The sequence below is a fragment of the Lycorma delicatula genome, chromosome 5 (genome assembly GCF_047948215.1).
Source record: "Lycorma delicatula isolate Av1 chromosome 5, ASM4794821v1, whole genome shotgun sequence".
Taxonomy (NCBI): domain Eukaryota; kingdom Metazoa; phylum Arthropoda; class Insecta; order Hemiptera; family Fulgoridae; genus Lycorma; species Lycorma delicatula.
This window is the reverse complement of record NC_134459.1, coordinates 180,443,978-180,469,537: the sequence shown is the minus strand read 5'-3', so window position 1 is coordinate 180,469,537 and position 25,560 is coordinate 180,443,978. Positions and strand designations below refer to the sequence as shown.

At 31.9% G+C, this 25,560-nt stretch overlaps 1 protein-coding gene across 1 annotated transcript in view; it reads right to left on the bottom strand.

Annotated features, from left to right (window-relative positions):
* Window positions 1-10,239: 10,239 nt before the first annotated feature.
* Adss (adenylosuccinate synthetase) overlaps window positions 10,240-25,560 on the bottom strand; it is an 84,197-nt gene continuing 68,876 nt past the window's right edge. The window contains exon 10 of the mRNA XM_075367678.1: window positions 10,240-19,869. Within this exon, the coding sequence (XP_075223793.1) occupies window positions 19,817-19,869 (53 nt within the window). The 3' untranslated portion in view covers window positions 10,240-19,816. The remainder of the gene's footprint in view (window positions 19,870-25,560) is intronic.

Below are 25,560 nucleotides of genomic sequence, written 5' to 3'. Positions count from 1 at the left end.
TTTTAAGCAGTCGGCCTCCATGGCGTGAGTGGTAGCGTCTCAGCCTTTCATCCAGAGGTGTCCTGGGTTCGAATCCCAATCAGGCATGGCATTTTTCACACGCTACAAAAATTGTCATCCATATCATCCTCTGAAGCAATACCTGAACGGTGATCCCAGAGATTAAAAAAAGTAGTTTTTAGCGGTGCGTGTAATTTATTTTTGTGATGCTTCAAGATAGTCTTGTTACCACACAAAAAATTATTTATATTATAAATATTTTTATTTTAATTGTGATTGTTATATTAATGTGCTTGTATTGTATTTATTGTATTTAATTTTTATTAATTTTCTTTTTTTATCGGCCATTTGATTGGTTTTGCACGCTTATTCATTAATTTGTGTTAATATTTAGCTTTCTTCTCTCATTATATGATCTACCAAACTTACCTTTTTCAGTCTAAAGCAGGTGCACAGGTAATTTGTTCCCCATTTACATTTTGATGTTAATCTTGATCCATGATTGCTATACTACATCAAGGCTTGGTTATTAAAACAAATTTATATAACAGTGCATAATATTCTCCTGGTTTCCGTGGTGGAGGATTAAGAGAACCCTGTCACAAACATTTCTCTTCTCTAATTCACCATAAAAGTTTCTTTTTAAAACTATTCTCTGGTAACTCCATTCAGAGTATAAAAGTTACATAAATGTAATTCCAAACCTATAATTACATAATAGTTTGTTAATCAGGGAGAGAAAGCAATTCTTCAATGTAGTAAAAATAATTCTCAAAATATCTTTAAACCTATTACTAAAAATTAGAGATCGGATTATATGCGACATAAAAAGCTTAAAATACTTATGTAAATACGCATGAAAAATACTTAAAATATGCATGAAAAGTGATAAAATATGCAACTTTAAATAATAAAAAATTAGTAATTTTTAGTTTTTTTATTTTGAAATCAGCATAAAATTAGTAAATAGTTGAATAACATATCAATAATTAACAATTATTTAACATTTTGTTACTTTTGTAAATGACAACAATCAGGTACTGTTCTAAATGTTGAGTAGTAAGATTGTGTCTACGATCGCTCAAAATATTTTTATACATGGAAAAGGATCGTTCCACATTCACTGAGGTAACTGGGCAGTATTTGAATTTGGGAATTTTAGCACTTATTACCTCTGGCAAAAGTTCACCTGTTCCAATTAATAAAACTATCAATTTGATAAAAAGGTTCAAAGTCTGAGTTATTGTTAAGAATGTTAGCAAATTTTTTTTACGGTATACCCTCTGGCAATTCGGAGTTCATTTGGCTGATTTTATTCATTAACTGAATAGATTAGGTCAACACCAAACCTTGAGTTTCAAGCTTTTTAATACTCAAAGGTATGTGGGAAAAATGAGTGCTAATCATAGCTGTTTTTTTTTATACTAGAATCGTTAAATGCCTCCTTGGACTGACAAACTGCCATAGCTTCTGGACTATCGAAGTCGTTGATGGCCTCGCAATGTTCATTATAAAACAGTACAGCTTTAATCCGTGTTCCCCATCAAGTTATCACTGGTTTGGAAGGTAAAGGCACATTTGGCAGTTTTTCTTTATAGGCCTTATTGCGAGCAGGTGCCTTAAGAAACACTTTGTTGATGAAATCAGTTTATTTACATTCCCAAACGTGGATTGTACTTCTTCAGCGAGAAGGTGTACTCTGTGAGTAAAGCACATCGCATGAATTAAATTGGGATAAACTACTTGCAGGACTTTGGCTGCCTTGACCATATAGGGTGCAGAATCTGAGAGAAATATAAATACTCTTACATCTGCAGAAGATTCAGGAAATATTTTTTTAATACACTCATTCACAAATCTGGCGGTCGTTAAATGATTTGTCTTTTCAACGTCTTTGAAGACAACCAAATAGTTAGAAGAAGACTCTAGTTTTAATGCACTGACAATTAAATTCAAAATGTAATGGCCACAACTGCCGGCAGTTTCGTCAGCTTAAATCCAAATAATGGTATCTTTGAGTTCATTGTGTATTTCTTCCTGAATATGTAGGTTAATTGTCGGTATGTAATTTTTACACGATGTTAATTCATCTGGTATATTTTGATTCAAGCAATATTTTTGCAGAAAATCTTCGAAGGTAGGATTTGTAAGTTTGTGAAGAGAAATATTATTTGTAAATAATGCTTCGCATAAATCCACGCTAAAGTGGTTTTTTTGTTTACCTTTGGAAGTGAAATCACTGCTACTTGCGGCTGTTATAAATTTTTGTTGTGGGCCTTTCTTTTAAAATCTTGCGATATGAAGACTTGTCTTGACATGCTATGCTAGTCTATTTGAAACTGTTTCGTGCACGAAATATTTTTCTTGCAAACTCGAAAATATAAAACATTTTCGTCGTACGTAAATGTTTGAGGATAGTCAGCTATCGACGAAGAGACCCTTTTTTCAGGAGGCATGGTACACATTAAACTTTGCACAAATAAATAAAAAACTAAACTGATGCGATGAGCACGTCAACAATAACACGGGTAATTTAGTTGCCTAGTGGGAGGAGTGCTGCAGTAGGCGTATGCGACGCAGAACGGTATTGTCCATCCTTGTCTCACATGAGACTATGTTTTACTTAGCTTCATAATAATATTATCCTACCAAAACAATAGATGTGCAACTGCTAAGTGCGCTCTAAGAGCCGTGCAGCTAATAAGTTTGGCCGGCTACAATGTAAGATTTCATTTATTAACAAGGTACCCTACCAAAAAATATTGTAAACATAGCAAATATACGCATCACCACTAGATTTTAAGGAAAATATGCAATAACCGGTGAGAATGGGCTTAATATGCAAATGCATATAATCCGGTCTCTACTGATAATGTTTGTATTATCACAATGCTGTACGGTAAATGTCTGTTTATGATCTTTGACCCGTTTTAAAATATGAATTTTCATAAACTTGTTCTATTTTTTGTGTCAAAATTATAAATATATAAAGTCTTAATTATAATTTATTATCTTCTTATAATTTATTATCGCTTCATAAATAATGAAGAAATCATAATTATAATACTATAACTTAGTGTTTTGTCCATCCTTATTCACATACTAAATGTATCTGATAGCTTGTAGTCTAAAACATCTGTAAGAATTACTAATACTGCCTACCACGCGTGAATTACTGCTTCTGTCTATCAAACGTCCTAAATGTTTACCGCATCAAATTCATCGTATGTACTGCATTTTCATAAAACCACGGATTAGTTTTGACTACACGACAACACACCAGTTCACACAGCTGTCATTGTAGGGTAGTTTTTGACCAAACAGCAGGTGCTGGACCACCTTCCATACTCCCCAGATATAGCCCTGTGGATTATCATTCTTTTCCTTAAATCAGGGTTCCCTTGAAGGGGGATTAATACAGTCAATAAATGTCACAGAAGAAAGCATCCTTAAAGTGATTCTTTAGGGCTTTTGATGAGCTGTATAACCGATCTAAACATTGTATATCAATGAACGTATAAATTTTTTTCTCATTTTTTTTTGTTTTTATTGTCTCACTCCTGGAATTTTTTGTAGTCTGTGTATACTTAATAACTATTTTTAATTACATTTTTATATAAATAAAATGTATTTATAGTTTTATTCGATTTACTGTTGTTTTATATGTATAATATAATCAATTTATTTATAGTCATTGTTATATTTTATTACATCAGTAAATTTACAGGGCAAATTAAGGTTTGATTTTTATTTTACCCTTTCATGCACCATTTCTTATGTTTTTCTTAATTGTGTATTCATGTATATTATGTTTTTATAATTTATTGTTGATTTGGAATGTTTGTCGAGTACTCCTTTGTCCTAGATATATAAAGTAACAAAGTTTTGCTGTAGTTAATTCACATCGATAAATTATTCAATGTTTTATTTCAATATCGTTTAAATAAAAAAGCTTTCTTATTATTAGGGAAGAAAGTTATTCAATGTGAAAGTAAAGAAGAATAACTCATAGGTAGTTAAATGTTACCAATAGGAGAATAGTGAAGAGTTAAATGTAAGGTAAGGAGAACATAATATAATAGAAGTCATTAAATTATGAGGAAGGAGGAGTATATATATATATATATATATATATAGAATATATCAAAAGCAGACAAGCTGTAAGACGTCACTTGCAGAAAACTCTACTGATAACAGCAGTAGATTTAGGTATGTGATAACAATTGTTAAAACTGTTTATATGAAGTATAGCCCAATAGAAACACTAGCCAAAAGAAAGAAAAAACAGTATATGATGAACTATGCCTACCATTCTTAAATCTGGTGGTCTGAAGGTACTGCTGGTGTGACTTAACAAGACATATGTTTACTTTACTTCACACCCTTCAGTTTCAATAATAGTGTTCCCCCAGACATTCCAAGCGCTGTGGAACCTTCAGGTTGAAAAGGACACAGTTTCCTTGTATTATCAAGGACCCCCAATGATTTAAATGCAAGTGATAATAGATTTAGTAAGTCTTAAATAACATTACAAATTGGAATTGGTGGAATATGATTTGAATGGTTTTTTAAACCGTTTGTTTTACTTTGGTGTTTAATGAACGTATGAAAAATTGTTTTTTTAATGATATTTATCGTATTGTTTTTAATAAAATCAATTTCCACAAACTAAACTGCACAAAAAAGAATTAAAATAGCACAGTCAAGCTACATTAAATGTTAAAAAAATTGTAATAGAAGAAAAAATTACTGAAAGTATGATTAAAAAATTTACATTACACGCCCAGGTACAAATTTGTGCAAGATTTAGCTACTTAATAAAACTATAGTAATAGTTCTATAAACAACATTTTGCACTGAATTTAATAAATTGAGCTCTACAATGAAACCGAATTAATAAAGTAGAAATTAAATACATATAAAAGAGATCTGGTTATCGATTGTAGAAAATGGCCAAAAATACCTTTTGTACGTATTTTCTTTTGTGAAAGTTTGTGACAAAGATGTTCTTTAATGTATTAGCAATATCTTAAGCGCTGTTGGTGTATGTCACCACATATGTCTTATGGAAATAATCTATTATATCCTAATGCTTTGTCTTTGTTAAAAAACAATACAAAAAAAAGTTTAGTGAAAACCGATGTAAGAGTAAGTTAATTTAATAGTTACAAAAAATTAGGTGCTGTACTACCTAGCTGTAAATGATATCTTACAGCTACTAGGTGCTGTAAGATATTATTTACAGAGACAAATAACAAGGTTGAAGTTTGAGTAAAGCATTAAAGTGTGAGTATTTAATGCATAGCTGCTGAGACAAGTTTGGAAACGGGTGACATCAGAAGTAGTCGGTCGTGTAAAGAGTGAAGGGGAAAATATATGTTCCACTTCCTAAGAAAGATAGGAATCCCAAATTTGAAAAGAAAATTTCAAATTTTTCTTTTCAAAAGAAAAGAAAATTTTTTATAAAAATTTTACACCTGTATCATTCCGCCCTGTAAGGAACAAAAAAAATTACGTTTAAATGAGACTTTGTTTTACTTGATCGGCAAGATTGCAAAATCTCATACGCACTAAGAAACACTCATTCATAACAACAAACTATCTAACAATAACAATCTATAATGCATTAAAATTTATCTTTTACATTAAATCCTAGTACTGTTAATTATAAAAACCGATACCATTTTTCAATCTCAAGAACTCGGTCTGTTTCTTACAAAGATTTTAAAAACACAGTTTATATTACCCAAACAATAAGGAGCGCTTTAAAAAGTCTATCGTGCATTGTACAAAGTCTCGATGTGCATTTATTCTCGAGGGATATTTTAAAGTAGCATTTCCTTTATCAAAAGTATTCGAGAATTCAACAATTTTCCTCGTTTTAGAAAAAGGGAGTAGATTAATGAATGAAAACTTTTGGCGACCGACAGTTTTAAATGAGGAATTTTTAGAATGCTGATCCTTTTACTAATCACCTCGAAAGTCAATAAGAAGATCGGAATTTTTGCAAATCCGTAAACTAACATTACTTCTGTACCGTATTCTTGTGTTCCAGGAATTGTGAAAACCCGATCGTGGAAATAGATCGTGCAATACTCGGTTATTGCAAATGGTTTATGCGTTTTGTTTGTAGCAATATTCAGATTTCGGATAACATTTTCTTTAGCGACAGCATGTTGCGGTCTAAGAGACTATATAAACACCAGAAAACCCGGTACTGGAATGCAGAGAACCCTTGCATGTTCCACGAGACTATATTACATTAAAAAAAGGTAAGTGTTTGATGGGCGATTTCACAGAACGAAGTAGCGGATGCAATATTTTTCACGGCGACTGTAACAATTGAACACTACCGGCAAATTATAACCGATTCATTGCGCTGCTATAAGATGAAATTGACTATTTGTTCCAGCAAGACAGTGCAACAACTAATACCAGAATAACACAATGCTGTTGCTACACAAGTTCTTAAGGAATTCCGGTAATATGTGGCGAGCTAGGTCACCAAATCTATCTCCCACAGATTTTTTTCTTTGAGGTTATTTAATAGAAAAAGTGTCACAAATAATCTTTGCACTGTTGAAGCCAAAATATCCTATATCCACAATAACTATTAAAAAGTGGCTGCTAATATGAAGAAACTTGTTTAAGCCTGTACAGCTGCAGATAAAGACATTTGAATATTTATTATAACAAAAATTACTGAAGTTATATTATTTTTTTTTTTAATTTAATAAATCTTTCCATAATTGGTTTCTGTTTTTTTCCGTATATGGATTGCATAACATTATGTTCAGTCTGTATAACTTAACACTTGCATCTCCTTTGTCATAACCGGTTTTAAGCACCTGCGCAAGAAACAATTAAAAACTACAATATAATGTTGAAACACGTAAATGAGATCTAACCTTAACAGAGGAACATAATTACACATCCAACACTCAACTTGTACTACCAGTCAATGGATTCATCCATTTCTAAAAATTTTGAAATTAGAAATGTAGTATGTTTTTCAGAGATGTTTTTAAACAAAAATACTATTTTACTATACAATGTGAAACACACAATGAAAACATTCTGTATTGATATGAGGATTTATATTTTTTAACATAGTCTTACCGCATTTAGAAATTTATCTTTAGGATATTTCATTTTATTTTTAGCAGACATTTTGTATAGGCACTTGAACCAATTTTGCACTTTTGAGATACGTGGATTCTAACAACTTCCTTGTTTTTAAAGACATGTTTCAAACAAAAGCCATATTTTATTTGCATAAAATACATTACACTTTATGTCCAGAGTATATTTTTTTGGTCTATACGGAAGGAAATAACTTAAAAAACTAATTAAAAATTAGGTTTTAAAAACAAAATCTCAACTTTGGAACTAAATATTTTTTTGGGAAAAAATATTTACCTTCACCTTTCAGTTTTTTTCAGATAAGAGGCTTCATATGAGATAACTTATTGAAAAAGTTTGAAACCAGGTCTCATAGTCTTATTTTTCACAAATTATTTTAATTTGAATGTAGTCAATTTATGAAAAATTGGCTAAAAATAACTAAATAGGAACACGTCATAATAACTAGTATTATAAGACTATAACCTGGTGGAATGATAAACTAAGTAGCTATATGTCTGAGACCAGCTAAGTAGGAATGGGCACTTAGGCAGGTAAGGATGCATGAATGGATATTAATTTTCTATATGATCTTTGTATCTAAAGATTATCCAAATCTCCCCAAGAATTAATTTTGAAATAATCTTAAACTAGTTTTATGTTTCTTGCTCCATAGAGATATATATATAGTTATACATACTAAATCGTCAATATAGGTTTTTTATCTGTCTAAATCAATTAAATCTTTAATTTTTATTATCACTGCCAGTGGCGGCTCATGTATAGGCAACTGCAGCACTCCCTATTTCCACTCTATATTGCCGGTAACATTTAATATAACGAGTACTTTTTTCTTAATTTAAAAAAAATATAAAATCCTTAAGCTTAATGTCAGTAGCCATCCCCCAGTTTATGAAAAAGATTCAAAATCTTTGTATGGAACTATACGCTTCATAGTTCCAGCAGCATAGTGTTTGGCTGTTGCGCGCATGCGCACATGGAAGCAGTGAGGGAGAGAGAGCACTGTCACTCCTGCAGTGCTGACCTTGGCGTGCTGGTGGAAGGTAGTTTTTTCTACTGGTGTGTTTGGAACATTCCTTGTTCGTTCCCTTTTATAGTTTAATCGGTGGAAGGAATAAGAAAGCAGTTTAGATGTTTTTTTCAGTAGCGATCAGAAGATGGCAGTAAGCAGTTTTTTCTTTGATTGCCAAATCTGTCGGAAAATACGCTGGAAGAGTGAAACAGAGGGTAATTAGTAAACACTAATTATGTATTTGTTTCTGTGCATGTAGAGATTTAAATTAAGCACCGTTGGACTATAATGTTTTTAAGTGGACATTTTATTATTTATTTGGTTAAACCGTTACCGTATTCTTGAATGCGATAAAGTGTAGCATTAGATTATTATCCTGCTTCCAGCTATTCTATTTGATTAATTTTTTTTCAGTTTTTTATTTTACAGAAAACTTTCACGGCCTTGAAAAAGTCCAGAAAAAATTTTCTGGAGCAGCGGCCCACTAATTTTAGCTATGAACCATCACTGATCGCTGCTATCTAATTCAATAAGTTCTTAAACAAATTATACAAAATCTACGCTCTAACATCAGCACTATTTTGGAAGCCCGGTTTAAAGTTTGTTAACTTCCTTCCGTAAAACAACAAACCTGAGGAAATAATTAACTCGAGTGTAATAATAATGTGGGTAATTTAATGTATAGCCAGCCCACCATTTTAGAAACACTTTGTATAATAGGGCAAGTATAAATGAAATAATCTTTAAAATATGAGGTGTGGCTATTAAATAATGAGAGACTAATGCTGTTTAAATTTATACGTATTTAGTTATTATTCCTTTCAATATACACCCCTCCTCTATCCCCACAATGCTCCATGAGAATTTTCTATTGTTCAAAACAGTGCTGGAAGTCTTCTTCTGTAAGCTCCTTCATGACACGTGCTGCTTTTTCTTTCACAGCTTCAACGTTCTGAAATCTTGTTCCTTTAATGTAGATTTGACCTTGAGAACAGATAAAAGTCACATGGTGCCGGGTGAGGCTAATAAGGAGGATGGTTTAACACTGGGATGTTATATTTGGCTAGAAACGTCTTGGTAGACAATGCAGTGTGAGCCGATGCATTGTCCTGTTGAAGAAGAACCCATGAGTTGTTATTCTACAATTCAGGTCATTTTTTTTCTTATTTTTTCACAGAATTGAACAAGGACCTCAAGGTAGTCCTCTTATTAATCAACATTACTATGTTGATTAATAAGTTTGACCTTCAGGAACCCAGCGAAGTTACACAATCCCATGAATATCGATAAAAAACAAGACCTGGGCGAACATCATCTTGGACATATTGGAAATGCTTAAACCACTCAAAAACCCGCACATGTGATAAATATTCATCGCCATATACTTTTTTTAATAAAAAGATAAGTTTCAGTTTTTCCAAGTTTCATGTGGAATTTGATGACAATTCTTTGCTCTAATAAAACGCTTACCATTTTTTCAGCAAAACAAAAAAACAGATGTTATCCAAACGAAGGCCACGGCCAGAATAATATGCCTACAGAAACTGGAGCGGCAAGAATGGAAAGAGAAGGCTTCATGCTAGACAGGTGTCAGTCGTATGAATTTGGCGCATGCATAGTGCTTCTGCAGCAGCATTTTTATTTAATAGCCACACCTCGCATATACTAATATTAATTTCTTTGGAAATCAATAGACATAGTAATGAAAGTGCAAAATTAGTATCAACACAGTCACAAACTTATATTTGTATCTTTCAATTCTTTTTAGTTTTTAATAATGAATCTACCTTTGAAAATGTGCTGTAAAACTCAGAAATATTTATTGTTAGAAATAGCATGCGTTCCTAACTTTGTAATTATGTAAAACTCTGTCCAGTTTTAAAGTTCACACTATTAATGGACTATTAAACTATCAATACTATTAACTCGAATATATGTTTATAAAGTATTTGGGTTTTACTGAACAAAATCTACAACAAAGATCTTTGAGTAAATTTGTTAATTTTTATACGATCAACTGCTTTATATAAATCTATTGGTGTTTCAAATAGGCAAGCGGGATCAATAAACAAGAAAACAATTAGTAAGAGAAAACAAAACATGATTTTTAATTTAGCATATAATATCTGAATGAATTTTAACAGTTCAAAACCATTTTTGAGTAAAAAAAAAATTGTTTCAGAAGGATAATACTTAACAACAGAACCGCTTTAAACAATAAAAAATATCATTATTTATAAAAAAATTCAGACTAAGTATCATCAATAACTCACAACAAAAATCAACACTACTGAAGTTAGTAAAAGTAAAATAAATGCAAGTTATGTAATTTCTGTCTGATACAAAATTTTAGAAAGAACTATTTCAACAGGTATGATTATCAGCTTTATAAGTAATCTTGTACATAAATTATCATATGAGAATACAGTATTCTCATCATATGAGAATATAATATATATATTAATATATGAGAATATTATCATCTGATGAATATAAATAAATTTCAAAACTGTTAATTAAACAGTAATATAATATACATCTATTATTGTTTAACAAAATTAAAAAAATATATTTCTAATAGATTTTAAGAAATTAAAATACTTTAAACAGTCAACATTACCACAAAAATGAGCTCTGTATTAGAAAAACACAAAATGTTGTTAAAAGATAAAGCCAAAAATTTAATATCTACAGCTTAACAGGTGGTTATAAACAGTGGCTTTAACAGAAGTTTCCACAGGTATACTGAATGGATGTCTATCCATTCAGTACAGTAAGATCATTATACTCCTAGAAGTTTAATTCTATTACACCATGATTTATTTATAAGCATAAAAAAACAGCATACTATTTAAACACATTAAAAATATATGTAAGGCATCTTTTATTCATCTTACCCGCAACTAAACATTATAATTATTATTTTAGGGTAATTGCTGCAAATTTGAAGAGGTGTAAAGAAACTAAATAGTAGCAGAGCTAATTTCAATTACAAAAAATATATATGAACTGTTATCGATTATTTTATTACTATAACTATAGCGCACTATCTTTTCATATGTTAAGGGGTTGCTGTATAAGATCATGCTGACAATTAGATTTCTTATACAGAGTGTTTGGAAAGATGCTATGCACTGGAATTATGGAAGTGCAATGATGAAATTTTATTTATTATTACTGGGTACTTTTATTTCATTATTTTATAGAAACAATAGGAACAGTTTATAATAAGTGTTGAAAATGACCTCCTCCAGCATCAATACAGCACTACACACATTCCAATTTGTTTTCAAACACTTTACCTAGCCGATATATTGTAACGTCTCATAACTATGCTGTTATTGTGGTTTTTAGTTCAATCTTGTGCGGTCTGATGTGATACACTGTTTGTTTTGCTGTTCCCTCCATAGAAACTAATCTGGAGGAGTCAGATCAGGCAATTAATCAGGGGGGTTGTCAGGCGATTGAGCAGGCCACAAATCCCTTAAAATGATTCGTTCACCAAAGACATTTGTAAAAAAAGTCAATGACCTGTTAGCTGTGTGCGTTGTGGCGCCATCTTGTTTGAATCAACAGCAATTGATTTCCATTTATGTTTACTGACTAACGAAGTGTGTTAAAACAGCACAATAACGATCACTGACATCTTGGTTTATTACTGAGCAACGCCCAACAAACCACAGGGTAACCAACCTAACGCTGAAAGAAAAGAATGCATCACATAATTCTAAAGCATACTGCAAAACGACTTTCCAAATGCTCTGTATGTCCATATAATACATGTTATGGTTGTATATTATTTGCTTTTTCTGTTGCTATATACTATCTGTCTTACTATGAATGGTATCGCTCACAGCATACATACGTTATATGCATTTAAAAACGGTTTATTTTTGTTTTAGGGCTAAAGTATATAATTAATAGGCTAGCTGTACTGATATACTTTTGATTATGTTCACTGCTTATTTAAGTTTAAGTACAGCTTCATCTGTTTGATTTTTATAAATGTAAATGTTTATGTACAGGAAAATTATATGAAATTTGTAATATATCTATATCAAAAATATCTTAAATAACAATATACATTTAAATTATATGTTAGAATTTATAAATTGAAAGTAGGTTTTGTATGTAATTCTGTAGTAGTCAAGTAACTTGTGCAGGTTTCTTGAGAAGGGGCCTGCTATCAGCTAAATCCCTTGTTCATTTATCTAATATTGTAGTTTATTACATTTCTAGATCGTCAGATCAGGACGTGCTGTTAATTAAAATCCAATAACTGAATTGCATTACAGACAAAAATATAAGGGCTGGCTGAAATGTAATACACACCAGAATGTAATAGAAAAAAATGTCATACAACTGGTGCTGTCATCTTATTATTTCATTTTCTACTAATAACATTTCAAAACCTTTTGACCCACTAATTTTCTGTCATAAGACATCATTGTTAAGTAGTTTAGTATACTCCTTAGGTCAATACATAAAAAAATGTGTAGTGATTAAATTGTTTTTTTTTTTTTTAAACAATTCATCATTATCTAAAAGGTATTATGGTGATGAAACTGTTGATAAACCTATTGTGAGTAGGAGCGGATAAAACTTTGTGCATCAGAAGCTGGTAAAGCAAATGTTGTGGATGAACCTTGCAGTGGTTAACTGAATGATGAGAAATACCAAAAGAAGGCGGAGAAATGCCTCTATTTCATGCTTATAAAAGATCTTAACACTTAGAGTGCTGTTCCCGTCATTTGACGGAATGACAACTACTGAGAAATGCGGATCACGTCATTTGACAGAGTTTATATTTACGTGTTATCAAGTGTAATATCCCGTCAAAAGACGGGATTTATTCAACTCCACTACTTTTCGTATACATTTTAGTACCTAAATAAGGCACGGAGTGCGCTTTTGGTAATATAGATTATTATAAAATCGATTTGGTATCGTGCAGTTACAATCATTGAAATTACATGTTTGTTTATGTTCTGCGTGTTTACAGTTATAATGGCATCTAACAATTCGTATAATGGTGCAGTCGATGTTTTTGTTAATTTACAAAGTGATGATGAAGATATTCCTTTTGAAGATATAGATAATGATGAAGATTATGTGAATGAAAATGGGAAAGTGACCAGAAAGGATACATCATTTCAATGTTGTGAATGCAAAATCGCTTTATGTAAAGATCCTTGTTTTAAAATTTTTCATTCAAAAAAAAAATTACCTGTAAATTAAATTTTTTAAAAAGTAAAACTATTTTGGTGTATGCCTACTGTAATTTTAATAAATATCAGTGTTAGTGATAGTGTTTAAGTGTGAACCGAATTACAAAAAAAGATTTTTAAAAATTTAAAACGGGCTTTCAAAAATCTGCTATATCTTTTTATTCATAAATGGTAGAAGTATATATTATATATCATTTGAAACTAGAAGATTTGAGGTTTTCAGTCATGTAAGTACCAATGTTATATTATTTTTAGTTCTAAATTTACGAAGTTACAAATATAAGCAAAAATGGCTAGCATTCTACAAACAGTCACATTTTAATACCCTCAGCACTCTAAGTGTTAAGAGACGTGTGTCTTGCTTGACAATCCATGTGGCCAATAATTCTGCGACATGATAATGCTTAGCCACACTCATCGCTTGCAACTGCCAAGGCCCTTGTGAAATTGAAATCTGAATCTATTTCATACTCACCAGATTTGGCACCCTACAAATTTTACTTCTTTCCTCAATTACAGAGGAATATATAAAATGTAATCATTTCATCATGGATTATGAACTGAAGGATGTAGCGAAGTCGTAGATCAAGGAAAGACCACCGACATTCTTTATTGATAGAATGAGAAAACTGATTCGCCATTTTTGAAGCAAGTACCTGTATATTTGTTTCAATTGATTAATCTTTACATTTTTGAGCGATGACCAACTGTGCATTACACGTTAGCTACCCCTTATGTAATCATACTGGCTCAACCTCACACTAATCATACTTCGTACAGGAAGGCAGTACATCAAGTTAACAACAAAACCAAGATTGAACTAATAATTAAGCGCTTCTTAATTTAAACTTATGTTTCTTTTTAAGAACGACCATTTATTTAGTGTGTAAAATTTAACGTTAAAATTTGCAAACAAGTGACCATACGATACCAGCTTACAACAAAAATGTTATTTTTTAAATCGCAAAGTAATAACACCTTGAATAAAAGACACTATTTAACAGCTTGACTGCCTTGAGGTATTGTGCGTAAATGTTTTCAAACTTCAATTCAAATCGGTAATCTGAGTCTACAGAACAATAATTGAGACACCCTGGATAATGTATGTGAAGTAAAATAATTCCCAAATGATACAGGATATGTTTTGAAACACTGCTGAAGTATCTAAACTACACATGATTATTGATATCTTAATGTTGAATCCTACTAATATAATTTAACAATTTATCATCTTCTGTAAACGAAGTGTAGACTTAGTAAAAGTTTTTTTTTTAAATTTGGTGTTCTGTGAAACAGGTTCATTAATTTCCCTCACCGTTTTTTTAATTTTCTTAGTACTCCTTTAGTCAGGGGTATAAAGACTAATTTATGAACAGAACATCTTTACTTTTCACGGAATAAGGTATAAATAAAAAATGATTTTTTTGTTTAGAGGTAAAAAAAAAAACATACTTAAAATGATGTATATATAACCTATGAAAAAAGATACAAATTTGATGAAAAATTGTTTATTTCAACATGAATTAAAAACGAATCAGTTTTGTGTAATAACAAATGCGGTTTATTAAGTTATTCTTCTTTTTTTTTTTAATTTACGGAATTAAAAGAAAAAGCTGTTTGCACAACAAAATTTTTTAAAATTATTTTCATATCGATGAATTCATAATTTAATTTGAATGAATTTTAATGCATCTAAAAAAAATAATTAACAGGCACCCGATTAATAATAAAGTATCAACAAAAAAATTATCGATCTTATTTAAGTAGCAATTAGTTATAATCTTTAATTCTGCACTTAAAACAGAAAAATTATGATTTATGATTTAATCTGTTTTTGTAATTATAAAATTTAAAATTACAGTTAAGTACCTTAGTACCTATAACACAATAGCTAAATTAAAATACCTAAAATATATATATAATGTTCTAATAATAGCAGTTAAATATAAATATGCTATACTCTAAGTTCAAATTAATATAAGAATAAGTAATAATATTTTGTTTGTGCTTTATAATACCAGTAACATGTTTTTATAAATGCTTGCAATAATGTAATGACAATAATACACATGGAATATGTATATCATAAAAAATATGTGCGGTGTACATAGGTGTTTAAAGTAAAAGTTTACCTAGGGATCTGAGTTGATAGTCAAAAGGTCATAATTAAATGATGAAAATAATAAAAGAAAAACTAGATGATATAGGTACGCATGATACACATAAAAGAGTTGAAAATAGGATTTTCAATTATACTGAGATTAACTTACTAAAAAAAATAGCAAGGGATTACTACATTAATTATTCAACATAATATACACAAATAAATTCACGAAGCCTAAAGTAAAGGAATTGGAAGGCACCTAAAATACTAGTACAAGTATATCACTAAGAGGCCATCCGTAAATTATATTATACTACTATAGGAGAGGAGTCTTGAAAATATCGTGATTTATGATATAAGGGAACTTGGAAAAAGTTTACGATTTACATCTGGGTTCAAAAAATTGACATATCAGTTAGAGGATTATGATAAATACTGAACTACAAAATAAGTCATAAATGCTCATCGTTTAGCACATACGTTGTACTATCTCATGTATGTTTAAACATTTTCTAAAACGTCCATCAAACGATATTATTACACGGCACCAGGGTTATCTCATTAATTGTAGGTTATAAAATATTTAACTACGGAAAAGCAAAATTGAATAACAGATCTAACAGACAATTATCAATCTCTTTTATAATTCTCAAGTTTTATTCGGATTAAGAAATTTATTATTTTTGTAACAAAATACTAATAGACCGATCAATACGGAGATTAGTGTACATTAAGCAAAGACACTGCTTAGGGATTTTAAGTGTTTTGTTGGATAGATGGAAGATAATTTCAGGGAAATGTTAGAATGTGAAATAATTTGGAGCAGGTAATTTTACTGTGACTATGACAAAATGGAATCAAAAGTAACAAAACATAGTGTGTTATAATTTATAGATGGCCTGTCAATGAACAATACTGTCTTTAAAAATGCGACTAAAACCTACTTTTTGTAAAGCTAAAAATCTTTAGAAAAGTCTATAAAAATTTGTGGAATTTTATAAAAATAAAAATCGTGTTTAACACTACAAAGATAAATTTTTCCCAGATTTTACAGAGGATTTTAAATCTGTAATACACATAATCTGTAAAATTATGTACTTCACCGTGTAAAATTGAAAATATCTTTGGAAACTATTGAAATTAATCATTTTATTTAAAAGTTATAGTCGCACTGCTAAAGTCATTTCAAGAAAAATCAAAGTAGTAAATGAAAAAAAAATCATAACGATGTTTTGTTCCGATAAAAACAAAACATTTAAATTAAGTAGCTCTTTACAACTACTAAAAGAATGTTGTTGGTGACTTTAAATGTTAACAATTCAAAATAATCACACACTAATACCTTAGGCCATTTATAATTTCTCTTTCTTTTCTTGTCAGTTTAAGTAATAATTACTTAATACGATATAAAAAATAATACAAACCGCATCTAAACTGTCAGTACAAACGAGGCACGTTTTAAAAGTAAGGTTATTTCTTAATAAAAAGCGGTCTGTAACAATGAATCATATTGTGCATGCGCAGCAGTTTTTCAACCGCTTCATTAGCTAGTTTAACGGTCATCTTGGCAGCAGTCGATTGTTTGCCTTACTGCTAGTAGTGATTAGTGATGACTGCAACAATAAACAATCCCTCCGGTTGTGAAACTTCGATCGCGATTAAATTTTTCATGCGAATTCTGAATTATGTGAAACTTACAAGTCTACAGTAGCAAAGTACTGTGTTGTGAATTTAATGAAGGGCAAACAAATGTTTTTGATGGAGGAGTGAAAGGCCTAAAGTTAAAAAAGATGACCTTATTGAACAAGTGATCGCAAGTTTGAAAAGACTGATGTTTTACAATTAAGTGTTCTTCCAACAGAATTTCTATGCGATTCACACAATACAGTGTACATAATTTTTACAACAAAACTAGGCTACATGGAAGGTGGGTTCTGCTGACTGATGGGCACAAAAATCAAAGGCATCTGCAAGTGCATTTTTAAATTTTGTAAGAGAAAAGGAGAACATTTATTTCCATAACTAGTCATGAAACAAGGATTTCATACATCAATCTCGATTCCAAATAATAATACGTGCTGTGGCATCATTCAAGTTCACTGAAGCCAAAAATATATCCTACTTTTGGAGACACGAACAACAATCATAGCAAAGGTGTACTGGGAAAAATACTTTCATAACTAAGGCACACAATTTAGTACCGGTACCGTGAAATACTGTCGTCTGGAATTGTTTTCATTCATAATAACACACACTCAGTGCTGTTGCCTGTAGTGTCAAGCAGATTCAAGGGGCATGGATGAGACCTTTTTGATCACTCTGCTCACTGCCTGGTTCTCATACCTAGTGTCTATTATATTTTCATTCGACAAAAAAGTGGCTTGATTCTCAACAATTCAAGGACATGTGTTTTTTAAATCCTTAGAAACACATGAAAAAATGGTTGTATTTTTTAACAAATACATGTATATTCTTTTACACAATTAATGCGGTACCTACAACATCTATTAATCAGAATATTCCTCTATATGACAAAGGCATAATTTTTTCCAAAACACATTGCAACTATTTTTACATTCATAGAACTAACAATATCAATAACTAAATACTTTTTCTAACAAATCAGGATATTCAGATATTCAAAGGATTGTAACTGCTATATGATATTTTTCAGTTATTCTTGACTTTCCATTTAAGCCACAAAGCAGTTAAAGAAAAAAATAATTTATGTTATGTATATATATAAAACAATATATAAAACTATTCCTGTAATAATGTATACAAATATTTTGCAAATAATTTAAATGTATTAAAAAAAAAGTGAACCTCTTTCATTTAACTCAAGATCCCAAGATAATATATTAAATTGACATGCTTAGGTAAATGAATTAATAAATAAATTCTGAATACTAGCCACTCTCTTAACATGCAAATCAACTTGCACTTTTACCTAACATATACCGATTACGTGCATAATTGCCAGTAGATATCTTATATGTTTATTTGTAATATATAAGATATCATCATTCGGTTAAAGAAGAAACAGCTACTATCATTTTATATATACTGTCTATATGGTCATAACTATATGGTATTTATTCTTTTTATATAGTATATTTTGTTCTGTTTTACGTTAAGAATAAACCGTACCGATGTTACTTTATCTATTTAACACTTCTCATATCGCAGATACCAATTCGGTTTTTACTTTTTTATGGCTTTAACATAAACATTTTAATTTCAGTTGCTATTAATATTTTTTCATTAACTATGTATTTCATTAATTAACAATTTTAAACATGCAATCTAGAATCTACCGAGTGAAGCAAATTCTAATTTAATTACAGAAGAAAAAATTATGAAAGCAGTAAATCTCATTATTATATAATTTTTTATAACTGAATAACATATTTTTTAATAGTTTTGCTTTCTTATTTAACAAATAAGATTAATTTGATAGATGAGAAATATCACCAAATCTGTACCAATTAAATCCAAGAACCTTGAATATCAGGCAAAAGCAACTGCATTTGAAAATGATATATTATATATCAGAAAAATAGTATTTGTCAGTCAGGTTTTACATGATAGCTCTTTTTTAAATAGTTTAATTAAAAAAAGAATATGGAGATTCTTCTATTTTCTGGTTCTCTAGTTTAATTTTGTCTCAAAATAATTTTAAAAGTTTTATTCAAAATTCTCGTAAATGCTGCTCGAAAAGTCTTAATAACAATCAAAAGTTATTAAGACACTATTGTCTCTTTACAATGTACTTTAAATAATATTGGATTGCAATAAGATGTAAACTCAACAGTTCAGCAGACATTCAATAATTTTTGACAAATTAAATTTCTTCTAACTTCAAAAAGTAATAAGCGTCAAAAAACGATTCAAAATTAACGTGTTCTTTTTTCAGATTTTTAAACTTTATTTTTTGTGTTTGGCCGGTATTCAGAACAGAATCACGCATGTGTAAATGTGAATATACGAGTGTGGATAGCTGAATAAGTCCCCTTACGTCCATAAAAAACAAATGTATAAGCCCAAAGACAATATTAAACATAAATTAATTAAAATCTACATTAAAAGATCATAAAACTAAATAAGGCATATATCATTATTATATTAATACAAGTAATTTACTACAACTTAATATATAGCATTGGTAATGGTAAAAGTATATGTAAACATATATATAATTATATATGTATACACACTAAAAGATGCTCATGCACACACAACAGACACACATACATACATATGTATGTATACACACAAACTTGTAACAATAAATTATGTTAAGTAGCTACAAATATGATCAATTTGGTATCATTCTCTAGTGATAATCGATTCCCTGCCTTTACCGACTCCAATCCATTTAACTGTGAAAAGAAAAAAAAATTAAAATTAATTTTACTTTGTTAATCCCTATCATAATGTGACAAAGAAGTAAAAACTAATTAAAGATATTCTGCAATAAAAAGGATGAGTCAGCAATTCATAGGGTGTTATGATTTCTTTAATTTGATGGAAGAGAAAATCTTTAAAGAATTTTCTGTTCAAGAAGTAATCACATGAGAAGGAACAGAGAAATTTTTCTCTTATCTTACATAACACTTACAGAAGTATCACTTACACTTATCTTACATAACAAGCCAGAGAAATTTGTGAAAGATTTCATCAACTTGATGTTCACACACACACATATATATATATATATACATATCGCCACCAATATTTTGCTTCAAATATCAACCTTTCAGTCATTCTGTTGCTCATACGAAGCTATATGCTCCTGAAGACAAAAAATTCATGATGGCAAACCATGCAATGATCACCCTGGATAGTTAAATTACAAAGAACAGCATTCATTCCACATGGTCAAGGAAATGCCCCGCTTTTAAAATGGAAATTTCAAACCAAAAATTCTGTAAAACTTAAGTTACTCCAAGTGAAGAAAATTGTTACTCCACAAACGACTGGTAAGAAATCTTTGCACAAGCCACCCACATCTCGATTCCCCCCTGAGGGGAGAAGATCCCATCTCAAAGCGTGTCAGGTCGATACACCACCCCCTCCTCCGTTCCTTGCCAGTAATGGCTTTAACGGAGGACATCTTCTCACCCTCAAACCGATCACAATCCACAGTGTTCAGTCCGGCCTCGTGAGATGCCACCGTGATGCAGATGCCCTGAGGGACATCTAGATCAGTAAGTTAACCCCGATAGTAGATTTTAAATTTTGCCTTCTGAAGAAGACATCTGACACCTAATGCTACCACGTTGCCCTCAGGAACTAAGCTAGAAACCTACTTGCGGAAGATCGAAGACCCCGCGCCTAGTTCTACCTTTAATGAGCCAATTTCGTGAATGTCTCGAATTCGAGGCAATATAACAACAACTTCCCCACTAAAAAGTGTTGATTGCAGCAATAAAATTTAGACCTAGTTCCCTTAATGAACCCAGCTAACGTTTATAACTCATGCATGAGTACAAAGATTAAACGGACTCCGGTCTGGTCTACCGGGGAGAGGAGAATGAACTTCTACTCCTACTCAGCTCCATCGCGGAGTCATGTGTGACATTCACCTTCATTCATTAACCGCTGTCGAAATATGCCACCTAAGTGGCATGCTGCCAAGTCAGCGGCATGCTGCCACGTCCCGCCGACTGTGTTGTATGCTCATACAAAATGCCTTCGTCAAAGCGTGACCGCACCCCATGGATCCTTATTCCCTTGCTCTTGAACAAAAGAGCACCAGGAATCACGCTTCGAAGACCTAATTCTATGAAAATACTCGGTCCACTTCTGACGATACTCCGCAAACAAGACTGCATGCCGATCAGGATCGTTCGCATACTGTGCAGCTCTCCTGAGACGGCCCACAGTCTGTTTTATCGCAGTCAATTCCTGAGTCCACCATCCAGCTACTCTCTATCGACCCTTACTTCTAGGGATAGAGCGCTCAGCGGCTTCAACCACCGCAGAAGAGAAATTCTCTGACAGGTCGTCTAATAGGACTTCGTCCAGGATGCGGATAAAAAAAAACCCCGCAACCTGGCCGAAAGGATGGGCCAATCCGCTCGCCTGTGCAGGAAGCGTCCCTGCTGAACAGGAACGTCCACCCTAAAGACATTATGCGGCCCACCTAGCCAATCAAAAACAATTAGCCGATGACTGCTTTTGTAGTCGACTACCGACCAATTAAGAATCCTACCAGGGATGTCCTTACCCATGGTAACATCAATGTTGGTGCCACCAAAGGCCCCCCCCCCACAAACCAAATGCACCAGCGAAGCTTGGCAACTTGCCAGCTACATTAAAAATATTGAAATGATGCTGTGCAATGAAACCTTCTATCAATTCACCGGTGTTATCCGAGATCCCACTGTGCCAAAGAAGCGATTTGGCATTCGCATCAACTCCTATGAGAATAGGACGAACCGCTACCAGCTTAATAATTCTATCCCATCTTTCCAAAAGAAGTTCAGTGGGATTCCTGTACTGAAAGTACGAGCTAACAACAACCAAGACCAGACCATCCATCCATGGCAAGCTTAACAATGATGTGAGCGTGTCAGAGGCCTGCCGTATGAAGATACTATCTATAGACTTCCTGCACAGAAAGGCGGATTTACTATCACCAACGTGGAACTTTTTCCAGCCTGAAAAACCTGGCAGATCACCCTTGACCACATACGGGTGTTGAAGAAGGAGAACATCGAGGCTCCGCTTTTCGAGAATCTCACCTAACTCTTCTTGGACTGCATAGGCACCTTGGGCATTGAGTTGACCGAACCTAACATTCGAGAGAGTTGAAATAAATCTCAACCGCTCTCAAGTAGCAACCACACTCCTTACTATTGACTGAGTGCCTATGACTTTTGCGCAACATTTTACAGTTGACGCAAGACGGAGCCTCCTTCTTTTGCGGACAGTTGTCACGCTTGTGGCCCTCCTCGTCACAATGCGCGCAGACTGACGGATATCTACAGAATTTGGCCCCATGGCTGAAACGACAACACTTGAAACATCACTGCACGTCAAGGAATTCCTTAACGCGACAGGATGCGAAGTCCAAGAAGATGCACAAGCTACGGCATAAATTCTTATTGCAACGATGTCTCCCGCTCTAATCAATAATGTTTTTAGGGTAAACTACTGTAACACTATTTTCTGTTCCAGCCAAAAAACCTATACCATAGAAAAGTACACATGCCGTATCTAGCAGGGTTTACTAGTAAACAAGAGAGGAAATAGCAACTATGAAAAGAAGAAAACAAGACTGAGAAAACCATGCATTTCTGGCACTTCTGAAACTGAACCTGTTTTAGATCCTGAGACAATAAAAAAGAAGCACAGTCAACGGAACAGGGCATGGGCATAAAATAGGTACCTCCTCAGCAAGAAAAGTCATAGAATGAATATAATATTAGAGGCCTAACTACACAGTAGAGAACTGCTATACGGTATTCAGACAGCTTTAATCCCAAGAGCAGCTCACTAGGATTGCAACTAAATCCTGCCACAAGACAGAAATTCTGTAAAAGAAGGTTAAGTCTTAACCTTAAATTATGTCTGAGCTTATATTTTGCTTTTTGTTAATGGAAATACCAATTAATGGTAAATAAAAGGTAAGTTTTATATTAAAAATATTCACATGAAGGTTCTTATGATCAAGGTATAAAGGTCTGATACATTATGTGGCAATATGACTTATTACCACAGTAATAAGTGCTGAATGCCAAAAAACTATCATTCCAAATTATCATAGAAACTTCCTAAACATTAGTTGAAACAAATACAGATGATTTTCACAAATGCATATGCAACTTGTAAAAATCCTTGAATATGCTAATGCCAGTTATAAGGTATTTCTCAAATTTCAATGATCAAAACTGCTGTGAACTTTCACATGGTAAACGTACAAAAATATTTACAATACAAAATAATTATTTCACTTTTCAATCTGCAAATTGTTATTACACGATTTACTAAAATTGAATGTAACACAGTCTAAAGATGCAACTATACATCAACTATGTATTAGAGCTTCCTCTTAATCCATATTATGTCTATTTACAATGTTTCTATCAGAAGCAACTGACAATTTTATCTACATGTTTCTTTACTTACATCCTGACCCCGAAGGGGAAGTCACTCACCATGTGACACTTCTGGTTGCTATGACACCCCCTCCTGGGGTAGCTCTGATGGGCTTTATTGGAGGTAATCTTCAAAAACGTCAGCAGTAGACATATTGCAGTCTTGCCTAGGCCAGGATGCCATTGATGTAAATGCCGCAAGCGACATTCCCATCGATGTACTTCTAACAAAGTTGGACACATAGAAACAAAACACATCCTCAGTTATTCTTGAAGAATATTGACTGTAATCATTGAGTGAAGGAATTGAAATCACCTACATCTACCCAAGGAGGTAAAAGTGAGTCTGACAACACAACCTGAACTAAAACTAAAACATAAAACAATAATGTAACTAGTAAAGAATTAACAAAAACAAAGAAACAAGAACAATAAAAACAAAAGAGACAAAGGAAGCCAGTCGGGACTAAACCCTCTCCATTATCCTTCTTTTGCTAGATTAACCATGAATTCCTCAATTATAGACCATTCGGTCTGGTTACCCCAGTTCTGATGTAAATCCAGCACTGACCCAAAAATGTCCAGTCGACAAACGATCTTCTTACATTTCTTGTCATATTTCATGCAATCATATAGCACATGAAAAGTGTCATCTAACATCCCTGTACTGCAGGCATATATCTTTTATCAACCAAGCCAAATCTTGCCAGCTTGCCCTGAAAGAAACTGTACGACATACTTGTTTGGGGAAATACAGGAAGCGTACCACAAACACCTAATAAATGGGAAGAGATTATGCATAAACCACCCACCTTCTGTCTTCTGTCTCATTACAACTAGAATATCATAATCAATAATATCATAATAAGAATATCATAATCAAGAATCATACAGATATTAATGCAGATGCATTTTAAGTTAATTTTTGACTAGCAAAAATGTTAACTACAGAACTACAGCTTTTAAATCAACAGTTTGTACTTATTTTAAGTCACAGTTTGTACTTATTTGTTTTCATAAACAACTTTCTTACAATATAATCTAGTAATTTTAGTGTTTTTAACAATTGCTTTCACAAACAATAATTGTTATCTTAGATAATCACATTGTTCCCGTGCCACTGGATATCATAATTTTAAAATAAAATACAAATCGTCTATTTATTTAAATACAGTACTAAATGACAACATTTATATAATCAGTATATTATGATAAATATCTAAAAAGCCTAAAATGATATGATAAAATGTCTGCAAGACTAAAAAGTATAATAAATTTCATACAAAACTTACTCAACCTATTATTTATTTTGCATGAGACATAAATACCAGCCGAGATACTTTTTTAAGCGGTCACTCCTTTTTAATCTGATTAAAAAGAGATGAAAATTATTGTTGTGCAATGTTGCATCTAATAGTTCTGCATTTTAGAATTTGACTAAAATTGTTATAACAATATTTACATTTTCAACTTTTTTTCTATTCTTAACTTGCAAAGCAGATTCCTTTATTCCACTACGTGAGCAGTTGATAACAAAACAAAGTAATGAATGTGAAACCATAAACATCAACAAATATTTGTTCTAGGTTAAATAATTTTTACGTGACCAATCTGAATAGTGAAGTTATAGAATATTAATTGATCCTCATCTATAATTCTCATTGATTATTTAACAGACGGCAAAATCTGCTTGCAGTGCTAGAGTTATAAGGTGATAAAAATTTTCCTATACACATAGCACGTGTGCAGACCAAGACAATCTAAAATATTTCAACTTGAAGCTGTGTTATAGATTAAAAAATTATCAAAACTTTTATTATCTACCTGTTTTATTTTTATTTCTTTAACCGATAACCGCAGAAACTACTGAACCGATCATTAAAAACCTTTAACTGTAGCTTTCTTGTCCTCTGGAATGTTTACCAGAGTTCAAACTCACAAATATTACTTTTATAAAATTATAGATTA